The 13376-nt window shown below is 37.2% G+C and overlaps 1 protein-coding gene across 5 annotated transcripts in view; it reads right to left on the bottom strand.

Annotated features, from left to right (window-relative positions):
* gbf1 (golgi brefeldin A resistant guanine nucleotide exchange factor 1) overlaps positions 1-13376 on the bottom strand; it is a 194582-nt gene that overhangs the window by 24241 nt on the left and 156965 nt on the right. For 4 of the 5 annotated variants that reach the window (XM_079636156.1, XM_079636155.1, XM_079636154.1 and 1 more), the window contains exons 5-8: positions 6190-6308; positions 5468-5576; positions 4798-4858; positions 1088-1142 (exon numbers count right to left, since the gene is read on the bottom strand). In XM_079636156.1, the coding sequence (XP_079492282.1) occupies positions 1088-1142; positions 4798-4858; positions 5468-5576; positions 6190-6308 (344 nt within the window). Of the gene's footprint in view, positions 1-630; positions 712-1087; positions 1143-4797; positions 4859-5467; positions 5577-6189; positions 6309-13376 lie in introns of all 5 variants that reach the window. The other variant, XM_079636157.1, reaches the window with a different exon arrangement.

Here is a 13376-nt window from a genome sequence, read left to right on the forward strand (position 1 = left end):
TGTTTACTGTTCTTGTCTGTGACTAGTAATAGTAAAGTTTTATTTAGTTTTTCAAGCCCTTTTTCAGCTCAGATAACAATTTTTTTGTCTAGAAAAATTAATAGAAGCATTTTAGCTAAAACATTTCTGCCTGCAAAGTCTCTAGAATGCTTTGCAATATAGTGGATTATTATTATAATTTAAAATAACTATTTTCTAATTTAATATATTTTATTTTTAGCTTTGCCATCTTTTACATTTCAAAAGATTGCAAAATAGATAACATTTCTCTGAAAGTGCAACAATATTTTGCAATCTTCCCGTTTTAACTATGTTTTATCAAATAAATCCAATCTTGTTCAATCACATTAAATGCAAATAAATGCAATCAATGTGATTAAACTGATGGAACAAGACAAAATGACATGCTGCAGACTTTGTCAAAATAGCTTAAATTGTATTGGACCTGGAATATACGTTTAAATCCCTTTAAAAAGACAGGTTTTGTTGCTATGACAAATGGTCGCTTTAATTCATTAGCGAATCTCCCCACCATGCATTCAAACATAAAGCCATGCGTCCCGGCGTATTTAAATGCACTAGCTGCAACCCAATAAAACGGCTGTTTTAATGCATGTAAATGTGCTATACCCTCTCTAAGCCCGTCTGATTGGTGTTTCTAGGCTGCTCTGCATAAATAAAATCCTGTGTGTCCAGAATACAGCCTGGGATCTGCGAGTTGGAACAGGTAAACGGGCAAAAGATGAACTCAACAACAATCAGGTATGAAAAGACAGGAGAAGAGAGTGTCTATGATCCCTGAATAATTGCAATGAACAGGAACGGAGGTTTTTTTTAAAATACAGAACCAACTGTGGCTGAAAAACACAGTTTACCCTCACTAGATACTATTTTCCATCTCCTGAACTGATGGAGGACACACATACACGGGTAAAATAATTATGCAACAGCAACTGACCTCACTTATGGGTATGGAGACATCTACGTAACAAAGCTCAAAGTAAATGAGAAATGAAGAAGGCAGATGGGAAACAGGTGTAAAGGGTCTGGATGGAGAATGGAGATCTGGGGGGGATTTTATATTTACCTTCTTCATGTTTGTGCCGACATAACTCTTGGCCTCCTCTTTGAACTGTGGCAATCTGCCCAAAAAAAGGTTTGATAGTTATTTCCATACATTTATGGCGACATTTTTTATATCAATATTTTGCAGATGAAGTGTGAACTGTGAACTACTAGTGGCAGAACCAAAACAGAACCACAATCTGTTGAAGTGGCCCAAGTGGGTGTGACATAATATGAAACCAACAGTGTGAGTTTGGGCCAAGACTACCCAATGACCAATGACAGATTGTTCTTACTTTCACAACTTTGTTTGGTGTAACTAGATGTGCAGAAATAACACCATTCTGCTTCAAAGGTCAATGCCACATTAAAATGGATTCTCAAATGTACAAATCAGGGATTTTCAAACTCCAGGCACACTTAGAATTTGAACCATGAAGTAGTTTCATAATTTATGATTAAAAAAAAATGTTTATTGTTGTTAAACAGCTTTGAAAGAAATAGTATAGTGCTATATAAATAAAAATGACAGGGGATGAAAGGGGGTCTTAAACATGTTTTTTTTTTTTATGGCTGTTAAAGTAAATGTAAGAAAGGTACGAATTTCTAAGCGTGTTAAAAAATAGGAAAGATATTAAACACGTTTCAATTTTCTTTCTAATGGATGGGGTTTCTAATCATGAGGTTAATCCAAAATAATTATTTTATTTGAAAGATTTACAGTATAAAACGGTCATTATTAATGAAATTATATAGATGTCATGATTATGTTTTAGAAAAGGGGTCCCTCACAAGGGTTTTGTCATAAGATTTCCACCACTTTTCCACTTGAGCTTGGAACGGCAAAGCACAATTACAAACTGTTCTCGGCCCAGAATTCTCAGCATGGTTGGCTAACCGCGCTAAATTGTGCTTGTAGAATGCTTGTATAGTGGCTACCAGTTTCTGTAGCCGGCTAAGATCGAAATTTGAGCGACCTAAACACAAAAATGAAGAAATATCTGATCATCCTCCATAACACAGTCAATATTTACATCTCATATCATCTGTAAACTCTTGAGTTAACAAGGCAACGACTTTGCATTTGTATTACATTCCGTAGAGCTCCGTTATCAGCTCCACAGTGGGAAATGAAACCACATCCGTGCCAGCTGAGCCAAATCGCTATGGAATGGAACGGTTAGGCAAAGAGAAAGCTCAAATGTTCTTAGGAGTCACATCTAGTTCCCCAAACTGCACTTTAATTATTATTCTGAGAAACCGCTCTAAAACCAAAACAGAGGAGAGGCAATATGTCCGAAGAGTCAGCATTTTTGTTCCCAGGGCGTGACTTTCGACCCCCTGTGCCGATTCATTAGCTGAATTAGATGGATGATGTTCTCAGCCCGAACGCATTGTCTGCATGTGTGCGTGTTGTGTGGACACTGCGGCTTTTCCTCGAGTGAGATGTCAGCGCTCGCACAGGCAGGCTGGGAGAAACGGCTCCTCATGTTAACTCTGCTCCGCGTTAATGGAGTGTTGTCTTGCCGGCTTGATTATGGGATGATCTGTGAGTCCAACAGATTAACATCCCTAATGCTTTCAGCAGGCTGCTTAAGCCTCCTTCTGAGCACTCAATAAGATCCGCTGTTCATTACTCTGGCTCTCTCGACCACACACACACACACTACATTCACTGCTTATTACCCTTAGGCACACACACTCATTATTAAGGCCTTTCACACCCTCATTGTGAAAGCGACGCGGACAAGAGGGTCTGGGCAATAAGAACGTGCACAATGGGAACAGCAAACTCAGGTTGTGAGATTCTGAGTGTGTGTGTGCGTGCATCTAAGATTAAAAGGTGTTATCAGCTATAATTAAAAATCATTAATGAATGCTATACTCATCTGAAGGACGTTTACAGTGCATAAAATTATAAAAACAAACAGAGGATGTTTACATGGTTTCGAAAACCAGATCAAAATTCTGTAATATTATTCACACTTCTCTTTTATGCAAAACATTATCTGTTCCTCTTTGATGGAGATTTTCATGAGACCAAATTTGGTCATTATGTCTTTGTTCCACGTACATGCGTATGTGTGTGTGTGTGTGTGTGTGTGTGTGTCCCTAATCTATATGCAGATGGGTAGAGTGAGATGTGCTCTGCGGTCTCATCCTCTCGTCTGTGCGAGATGTGACTGGAAGTCTAATGTGAGTGGATACGCACCTCTGATAAATGCCACCATATAATCATGTTATTGCATTAGAGCAGCAGTAAACTATGACCTGCACAAGACGACTAAGGGCTTCCGCTCACAATTGCGCCACAATCATAGAACTGCATGTTAGATATGAACTAGTCAAAACTAAAATTTAAAAGTACACATTTCTAAATTGCTCATCATACAAATGTTCATGTCACAATGTGCCATTTCAAGTAATTAATGATGTCAGTGAACTATATCTGCACTTAATACTAGACATTTTTGACCAATAACTTTTTGAGTTTTGAACAACACTTTTGAATTGAAGTCTTAATAATCTAACAAAAAATTATATTATGAATAATTTAGGGTTCTAAAGTAAGCACAGATGGAATGTTAACTTTTTATAACATTTTCCAAACTGACTTTGAGAGAAAGCATATGGAATTTTACAGAATACATTTACTGCACTCATATCCGTAGGTTTTTTCTATTGGATGTATAAATAAATACCATTTTAAAAAAATGGGGTCAGTAAGACAGTGACAGTAAAGAAAAAAAATATTTCCAAAAACGTTCTATTCATCAAAGAATACTTGAAGTCAGTGTGAACCGGAAGTCGCGAGTGAAACGGAATACTGAATGAGAAAAAGGAGGATGTGGCTTGTTTTTTTTTTTCCCACTGGGAACTAATTGGATCTAGAAAAGTAGGTGTTTCATTCAGCTCACTGTCAAAGTTTACAGCAGACAGAGTTGGAGGGGATGTTCTACCCAAGCCTTCAAACTGATGTCATCAAAGAAGGCAGGCCATTCCAGAAGGGAAGTACATTTTCAAAATTTGATTAAAGATTTAAAAAAATTGTTTTGGGTGGATTAACCTGTACGGAGGAATTGTTTACCACAAGACTAGTAATGTGTGCTAACAAAGTAAATGGGGTTAATTTTGAATTCATTAACTTTAAGAAAGGATTAAGCAGCACAACAAATTAGCATATTAGAAGGATCATGTGACACTGAAGACTGGAATAATGATGCTTAAATTTCAGTGTTGCATCTTTTAAAATGCATTTTAAAATATATTCAAATAGAAAATTGTTATTTTAAATTGTAGTATTACAGATTTTTCTTTATTTTTGATCATATAAATGAAAGTGAGCGACTTTTGAACCGTAGTGTAAAGAAATAAATCACAGAAATGCAGGAACGCATCTCTTTTCCTTTACAAATGTACTGTTTTTCTCATTGAGGTCCAGAAAGGCGGCACTACAGCAGCAGTTTCTGTGTGGGCCTGGTAATTAGCCATGCTTTACATTGTCAGAGACTGATGCTTTCACCTGTCCCTGTCTGCGTGCGAGGGGGAAGTCGGAAACCTCCGGAGGTAATTGAGAGAGGCCTGAGAGTGAAATCGGAGCCCGTTACGGAGACAGACCCAGTTCCTGTTGTGTTTGGTCTCAGGTTTGGTTTGATTATGTGAACAGCAAAAACACGACTCAGTTCCTAATCCCCATCTCTACATCGCCTCTTCCATTCTCTCTCTAGTTACCTGGAGAAGAGCAGCTGCACCATGTCCACCAGCGTGTGCTCAGCTGACTTTCTCAGCAGCTCTGTGATGAGAAAAGAGCAAAACCAGAAAGAAAAAAAACAATAGAGAGAAAGAAAAGGAAATGTTAGTCCAGAGGACAAGAGCAGCACCTCTGGGGCTCCGAGTCCAGACTCTGTTTGGTCAGGATTAGAGCAGGGTTTATCAGAGTCCTGAGAGCGCAGGAGGCAGATTCACATGTTGAGCATTTCAGGAGTTAGGATATACAACAAAATTTAGATTCACAGCAAATGCTTTTATCCAAAGCGATTTACAGTGCACCAGTGTTCGGGAAAGTTACTTTTAAAAGTAATGCATTACAATATTGTGTTAAAAAAGTTAATAATTGCATGCTCACATTTAGTCAAGAACTACAGTAACAATCATGTTTACACAGCGCACACAATGCTTCTGCACTTGATTTCTCACAACATGGGGACATGAGAGGTGTCAGTCAATAAATGGAAAAACAAAGTAAATTATTTGGAAAAAGTAACTATTTTGTTAAATTTAAAATGTAATGCATTATATGCACAAATATTTTGTAATGCAAAAATGTTTTAATTAACCACCAAAACTGCAGTGCACTTAAAGTTTACATTTCTCCCTGGAAATTTAATTTAATTTCACTTACCACTTAATCTCATTTCAAAGCATATTCGGAAACAGGACTGCATGATCTCACAAACGGACTCATTGGTAAGATGGGCTCCAACTGGAGTTAGCAGCAAACTCCTTAAAACCTGGAAATAATATTAATAAAGACAAAATCTTGTACTGAACATATATGAATGCATTTTAGACAAGTATTTATTATGCATACACTCCTGTTTAAAAGTCTTTATTTATTGCATCCTCCAGCAAGGATGCAATAAATTGATCAAATGTGACAGTAAAAACATTTACAATGTTACAAAATGTTTTGATTATTCTATTCATCAAAGAATCCTGGTAAAACTATCACGGTTTCAACAAATGTTTTCAAAATTGAGCAGCAAATCAGCATATTAGAATGATTTCTCAAGGATCATGTGACACTGAAGACTGAAGTAATGATGAAAATTCAGCTTTGCCATCACAGGAATAAATTACATTTTAAAATATATTACAATAGAAAACACTTAAATTGTAATAATAATAATAATAATAATAATTCACAATATTACTGTTTTTATTGCATTTTTGATCAAATAAATGCAGCCTTGGTGAGCAGAAGAGACTTTTTCAAAAACATTAATATTACGACCCAATATTTATAATTTAATTATTTTAATTAACATTTATAATTAAAAAAATATTTTGATTAAATTAGCCATTTGTAAGCACCCCCAGTTTGTGTGATTGAGAATGTGTTACCTGGAGGATTTTCATCAGTACAACCTCATCACTAGCGGGGTCGGTGCCCACGAATCTCGCATGTGTGACGGCGTCGGCCATGTTCTCGATGCCCTCTGCTGCCCCTTCATGATTGGCATCTGTGGAGGACAGGGATGGCGAAATTTAAAACAAACTAAAAATATCCTAATATATTCCCCCTCACTCTCTCATTAATGCTCCTGATTCTCAGCCAGATAAGTTGTACGTGGGTCATAATGACATGACCATGGTTACATGATTAATCTTACACAATTAACCTGGTCACCAGTTCAGCCCCCACGTCGCTATCGACTGACCACGCTCCATGTGAAGAGCGGCAAACAGCCACCCGACATCTAATCACCAGATGTGTGCACTTTTGTGGACGGCCTGGTAAATTGGCTGTCTAGGCAACGATGTTTTGAAACCCAAGCAGGGCCAGATAGCAGGCTGGAGCCAGGCTGCTTTTTCTTTCCCATCGCCTTTAAAGAGCATTTCATTAACTAATAAGTGCAGGCTGCCTGGGGAGGAAGCCGGGGCTGTGACTGCAGGTAAAGCCTTGACACAAGAGTGCATTCCACTTATTAGCAGGCAAATAACACACAGAGAGATGGAGAGAGAGAGAGACTGAGACACAGGACAGCCTTTACTCTGAACTCGGAGTGAGCACCAGCATGGTTATTAAGGTCTAGAGAAGGGCTTCAAATCGCCAAACTCTTTAATAACAACCCAGTTATTGAATAGACGGGTAATACACTGGTTGAAGAAGAAATCTAAGGATCATTTCTATCCCCATTATGCTAAATGTTGTCACATAGTTGGACATTTGTTCCGATCATTTTACGCTTTACCACCATGTGATATTCAGAAGAAAGATGGAGGAAGAGCTTGTGCGGTGCTGAGGCTCCACTAAAACCCGCCCTCTTGTTACTATTTTCAATTGAAGTGAAGACTGGAGTAATGATGCTGAAAATTCAGCTTTGCATCACAGGAATAAATTGCGTTTTAAAATATATTCAAACAGAAAAAGGTTTTTTTTTTCAATTGTAACATTTCACAATATTACTGTTTTTACTGTATTTTGATCAAATTAATGCACACTTGCTGTGCATTTTTAATATACATAATAATTTTAAATAATATTTAATGCATTAATATATTCACAACAGCGCATGACCTCCTGTGCTATACCTTATTGCTTAATTTGATCACCAGGAATGTGGGATATGACAATAAAAGAGCTCTTTAAAATCAAAGCATTCAAATGCTTTTAACTTTCCCAGATTTACATCAAGATCCTTTATACAAATTACTGTTTATAGAGTTGGATAACTTGCTGACGTGGCACAATGACTGAGCAACTAAATTGAGTGAAAATCGGCGAGAGATCGCGAGTGAACTGAACAGCAATGAAGAGGCAAGCCCATAATAAACAGGACCCCCTACCAAACAGCCAATCTCCACGGAAACAAGAGCCATAGTCTATTCAGCACAACATCAGAAGTCATCTAAAATACTAATCCTCACTTGGCAAGGTCTACACAGCCGAGCGGGAGAGTCATTGTTGAAATAACTGAAGTCTGGGTGGGGCTGGAGGGTCTTTGTGCATGTGTATGAGAGTATCAAAGAGGTTCAAACAGCTGTCGTGTACTAAAAGGTTAAGTAAAAGTACATTCAGACACCAGGGTGTCCCTTAAGTGAAAGAACTGCTCATTGCAGAAAAGGGTGCGTGCATTAACCCTGAAACCAGGCGTGCATGGGCGCCGATCTGGCTCTTTCAGACAAAAAAACTAAATAGAATAGAATAGAATATGTCCACTCCATCTGCACGAAATCCGTTTTAGATTGTATCACAAATTGTAACTTGTTTTTAAATGAGTGCCAACTTTCTAAGTTAAAACAAGGTACGATCTGAAATGCACATTTCCAAACACTCCACGTACATGGGTTTGTGTGTGCTGGCGGTCATAGTTTTTAGAGGGATAAGTGGCTGTGTAAGTGAGACTTTGGTTTGAGTACCGGCCTGGGAAAAAGAAGAGTGGGAAAGGGAGAGTGGGAACAGTGGGATCTGGATATCTGTCAATGCGTCCGTCCCCCCGAGCCCACCGACCTCAGGCCTGAGATTGAGGGGAATTAGCCCTCACCAAACAAATTCACAGTGTGTGTGTGTGTGTGTGTGTGTGTGTGTGTGTGTGTGTGTGTGTGTGTGTGTGTGTGTGCTCTTGTTTATGTGATTTATGAGGACACATAATTGTATAATGCCATGTGTACTACACTTATTACTTAAACGTGGTTCATTAGGACATTTCATGAGTCCTCATAATTCAAATAGCTTAAAAAACATAAAAAACAATGTTTTATTAAAAAAATAAAAATGCAGCATGTTTCCTGATGGGTAGGTTTAGGGGCAGTGTTAGAATATACAGTTTGTACAGTATAAAAACCATTACGCCTATGGAATGTCCTGACAAGTATAGCAAAACAAACTTTTGTGTGTGTGTGTGTGTGTGTGTGGACAGGGAGACCCCCCAGTGTGTCGTAAGGGCTCAGGTCTCACTGTACACCAATAAGAGGGGACAGCAGCAGGGAAGTCCTGGTGCATTTGGCTGATAAAAATTGCACGTTGTGAGTGTGACTCTTGGTGAGCAAAGCATAAGTGCTACTGCGTTTAAAAAAGCAGCAGATTGTCCCAACTTCACTATACTGACATAGGGCAGGTGAATGACTAAGAATTCCCTATGGGGACCAAAATAAAGTGTACCAAAGATCACTGCATTTATGTTTCTGGCCAATAGATGTCAGTATTCTGTCTCTGTACTGAAACGGCAGTGAGTTAAACAGTCACTCTCCAAAAGACCAATATATTTCTGGGACCAGCTTACTCTCTTCTGCCTATTTGTAAAGTTGAACCATATATATTTTTTAATTCTCTTCTGTCCACTGAAGAGGGCATTTGGGTTTTCAAGACTATACAAGACATATGGCTTTTCAGAGATAACCATTTTAATTGGTTTATAAAAAAAAAATACAAAACTAATTTTAAGAGAAGAAAAGCCACCGGTTGGTATATGATGATTTTCAAATTTTGACTTGAAAATACACATCTGAAGAACGATTCAAAGCTGCAGAGCAAAAAATACAGGTTAAAAGGGGTAAAAACAAAATTATATAATTTTCCTATGAGATATTCCATTTAAGTTACTAGTATCATTATTTTTGTTGTTGTTGCATTTACAAGTTTCCTCCAAAACTCATCGATACAATATTGTAATAATAAATATAATATGTGAAAGACAACACATGTTATGTCCATATACAAAAATATTATATGTGAACAAAAATAAATATTCTGTAATGTCTTTGAGAACATATGTGCATAGTTTGCCAGGATTCTGAGCAGAACCAGAAAATCGGAACATAACACACCTGTCCAAGTCGTTTTCACTGGCTTCCGGTTACATGTACAGTAGAATTGATTGACTTTAAAGCACTATTACTTGTTTATAAATCACTCAATGGACTAGGATCTCAATAGATTGCAGATATAAACCCAACAGATCACACAGATCATTAGTAGAAATCAGTTAGAAATACCAAGGGTTCCCTCAGAGCGCGGTGAGTCCGCTTTTAACCATTACGCCACCCGTAGCTGAAGAGATCCAGAAGAGATCAGATGTGCTCCAACAGTAGACACTCAAAACACATCTGTTTAGCTGTGCATTTACTAAATAAGCACTCGGCTACTGTACGTCCGACTTTATTTCTGTCCTCTATTCATTATTTTAATTCTTTGTTTTAATACATTTGAAATCAATGTCTTATTCTTTGGTTTTATTGTCATTCTTATTTTCTGTAAAGCACTTTGAATTACCATTGTGTATGAAATGTGCTTTATAAACTTGTTTAGTTGTTCTGGTGCAACTTCACAAGATCAAAAAGGTGCGTGGAAGAAAAGCAAAGGAATTTTGAGAACACCAGCAAAACCTGTGAAATGGAGAGATCAAAATAGTCAGCTTTCCTAAACAATCTAGCCTTGCCTTGCCTAGTTTGGTTCATGTATATTGATTTGAAGTTGAGGAGAAAAAAAAAGTATTTATGATATTAGTTTTACAGATTGAAGGGCGTGCTAAAGATATACGAATGAGACAGAAATTGTGACTTAAGACCCAATGTCTTCTATAGGTGACACTAAAATACAAATTAAACAAAATAAATAAATAATTATTCGTCCGCACTCCACATATTACTATTTTTATTTTTTTAGTTTGTTCTCAGGAGTGTATGGTTAGACTTCAGCTTCTCACCCATACAAACCATACTATAAAACCATATCTGACATATATGAAGATTCAGTGATCAATTATAGTCCATAACCAAAATCCAAAGTTAAGACCCCTGCATCGCAGTGAGTTGTGAATCAATCAGAGCTGTTAATGTAAGACCTATAGTGTGTGGCTGTACTGTATGTCTATGGAATGCTAATTGGGAGTAATGATAATGTCACTCTTCATGGCAGATTAGAGCAGTCTGAATGAGCATAACCCATCAGTCAGCACACAGCCTCTCACATACCTAAAGGTCATTTAATCACACACTCATACGAGTGCATTAATATGTCACGCTCGTCAGGAGTGCTCACCTGGGATTAGCACAGCTCTGTGTGTGTGTGTGTGTGAGAGAGAGAAGAAAAAACAGAAAGAGTGTTGAAGCTCTACTGAGAAAGAAAAGAGTACATTCTGTATGTTACTCAGGAAAAAAAGAAAAGAACAAAAACAGACAACCGAATACATGCTGCAGTGCATTGTATTTAAATGTATAAATATTAGGCCAATAACATCTAAAAAAAAAAAAAGACACATTTCCAGCCAGGTGTGCTGCTGCTAGTACTGTTTGACAAAACTTATTTTGTACTCCAGGAAAATATGCATGTGCGACTACTAACCCTTATCCTACAAGTAAAGGGGGCCAAGGTTTGGAGATCTACAGCGCATGTTGCCATAGCAACCATTCCTGATGAGATGCTGGCATCATGGGGGACTGGGAACACCGGTGCATCTGGGGTGACAGCAGCTCGCATGGTGTCCAGAATTAGTTTAGTTGATCTGTGTGTCTTGTGTCTATTGCATTCTAATAGTGAATGTACTTCTGTTTTTATATATACACACACACACTCGAGTGTGCATTGTTTTTCTAATAACTCAACGGCCCGGAGTCATTTATTCCGCTTATACTACGGCTACAACACATCAAAACATTGTTCAGATAATGTATTTCAAGATATTTGTCAGGTTTTTGTCCTTAACATGCTTGTGTGTAGGACTCCATTGCCTCCGTCGCCTCTAAACAGTGTTCGGCAGCAGCGTCTCTACTAATAGCAAAACTGCGTTTATCTGCTTCAAGAACAGTGCCTTTATTACCTCGCTAGTGAGAAATTCATGTAGCTAAACTATTTTACTGATAAAATCATCAGAGCAGCGCTGACAACAGGTTTCTGTGCGAGTGTCCGTACTGTATATATGTGTGTTTGAGTGGGAGAGAGAGCAGGAGAAAGAGAGTATGTGCTTTCCGTATGTAATTTTGTGGCAAAAACATGGAAATAATTTGTTATTTTAATCCTATTGTTTACTATATTTGCTTGGTCAGTGTTGTTGTGGGTTTTGGTTCTTTTATTGTTGTAGTCTGTAAGGACCTTGAAGTCACTGAACATTTGGTGAAGTGATATGGAACTGTAATGCGGTCAAGACCTGCTTGGAACTACTTTAACCGTGCGTTGCATTTCCCTGAAAATAATTGCACGCCTTGCACGTCAACCAATCAGATTCAAGCATTCAACAGCCCTGTAGTATGTATGTATGTATGTATGTATATGTATATATGTATTTGTTTAGTGAACCAAATAATGTTACAGAATCTTGAAACGGTCTTCATTGATTTTAAGACATCATTTTACTTATGTTTTAGATTTTTAAAAATGCTGAAACTGTTTATTTCCAGGTTTAAATTAAATATTAATTCTAGGAATAAAAATCTAATGTTGAAAAAAATACTCAGTCAGTACTGTATCATGTTATGGCTTAGAGCACCTGTAATATCAGTAAAACCATCCTTCAGTTTTGCAAACCATACAGCTGCTTGACAAGTGCTCTCATAGTAGGTTTTTTTTCAAACAACTGACTAGTTATGGGAGGGGGGAGAAAAACTAGAGACGGCTTGTATCTTGAACAGGGTGCTGGTTTCACACTTTGAACCGGCGCTGGCAGCATCTGGCCATATTTCCCTAACAAGGAAGAGGACAGTCTGTGCCGATCACTGCTGAAAAACAAGCTCTCCTGCGTCAATGAGAAAATACATCCATCAAGATATCGCTGAGAAGTGCATTCAAAGATGACTTTGACCAATGAGCTACTCTTCGGATATTCTTTGGCTGGTGGGCTAAGTTGCGAAGAAAAAACTAAAGACCATTAATTCATCCAAAAATGAATACTTCATCCTCTCACCCTCGTGTTGTTTTAAACCAAATATGTTGGTGTGATTTTTTTTTTTTAAATTACCGATATGCACATTTTCATAATTAAGTTACAACACATGAATAAGAATTTTGTCATTTTTGGTGCTTGACAGTCATTATTCACAGCAGCTGCTGAACTCTTTAGTGTTTCACAGATGAAAGAACATCAGACGGGTTTAAAAGGACAAATAAAAGACAGAATTTTTTATATTTGGGTGAACTATTAATTTAAAATAATCAATGTTTGTGTTAATATTTATTGATGATAATTTACACTACCATTCAAAAGTTTGGGGTCAGTAAGATTTTTTTTTAATGTTTTTAAAAAAAGTCTCATGTCAGAGCCCCACATATGACATGCATGAAAAAAAAAAAGTTAATTTTTGGCCACAATATACAATTCGTTCCCATGACTTACTACTACGTCAGCATGTTTTACTAATTCGTTGTGCGGGGCTCCATACTTGTGCTCACCAAGGCTGCATTTATTTGATCAAAAATACAGTAAAAACAGTAATATTGTAAATAACTATAATATCAAATAACTGAAACATTTCTTTGTATTAATGTTGTAAACGGCTATGCTGTGAAACATTAAACATTTCTTTATCATAATTCTTATATATGAATATAATTCATACTCTGCTGAATAAAGATCTTACTTTAAAAAAAAAATCTT

Source organism: Phoxinus phoxinus (genome assembly GCF_949152265.1).
Source record: "Phoxinus phoxinus genome assembly, chromosome: 14".
NCBI classification, from domain to species: domain Eukaryota; kingdom Metazoa; phylum Chordata; class Actinopteri; order Cypriniformes; family Leuciscidae; genus Phoxinus; species Phoxinus phoxinus.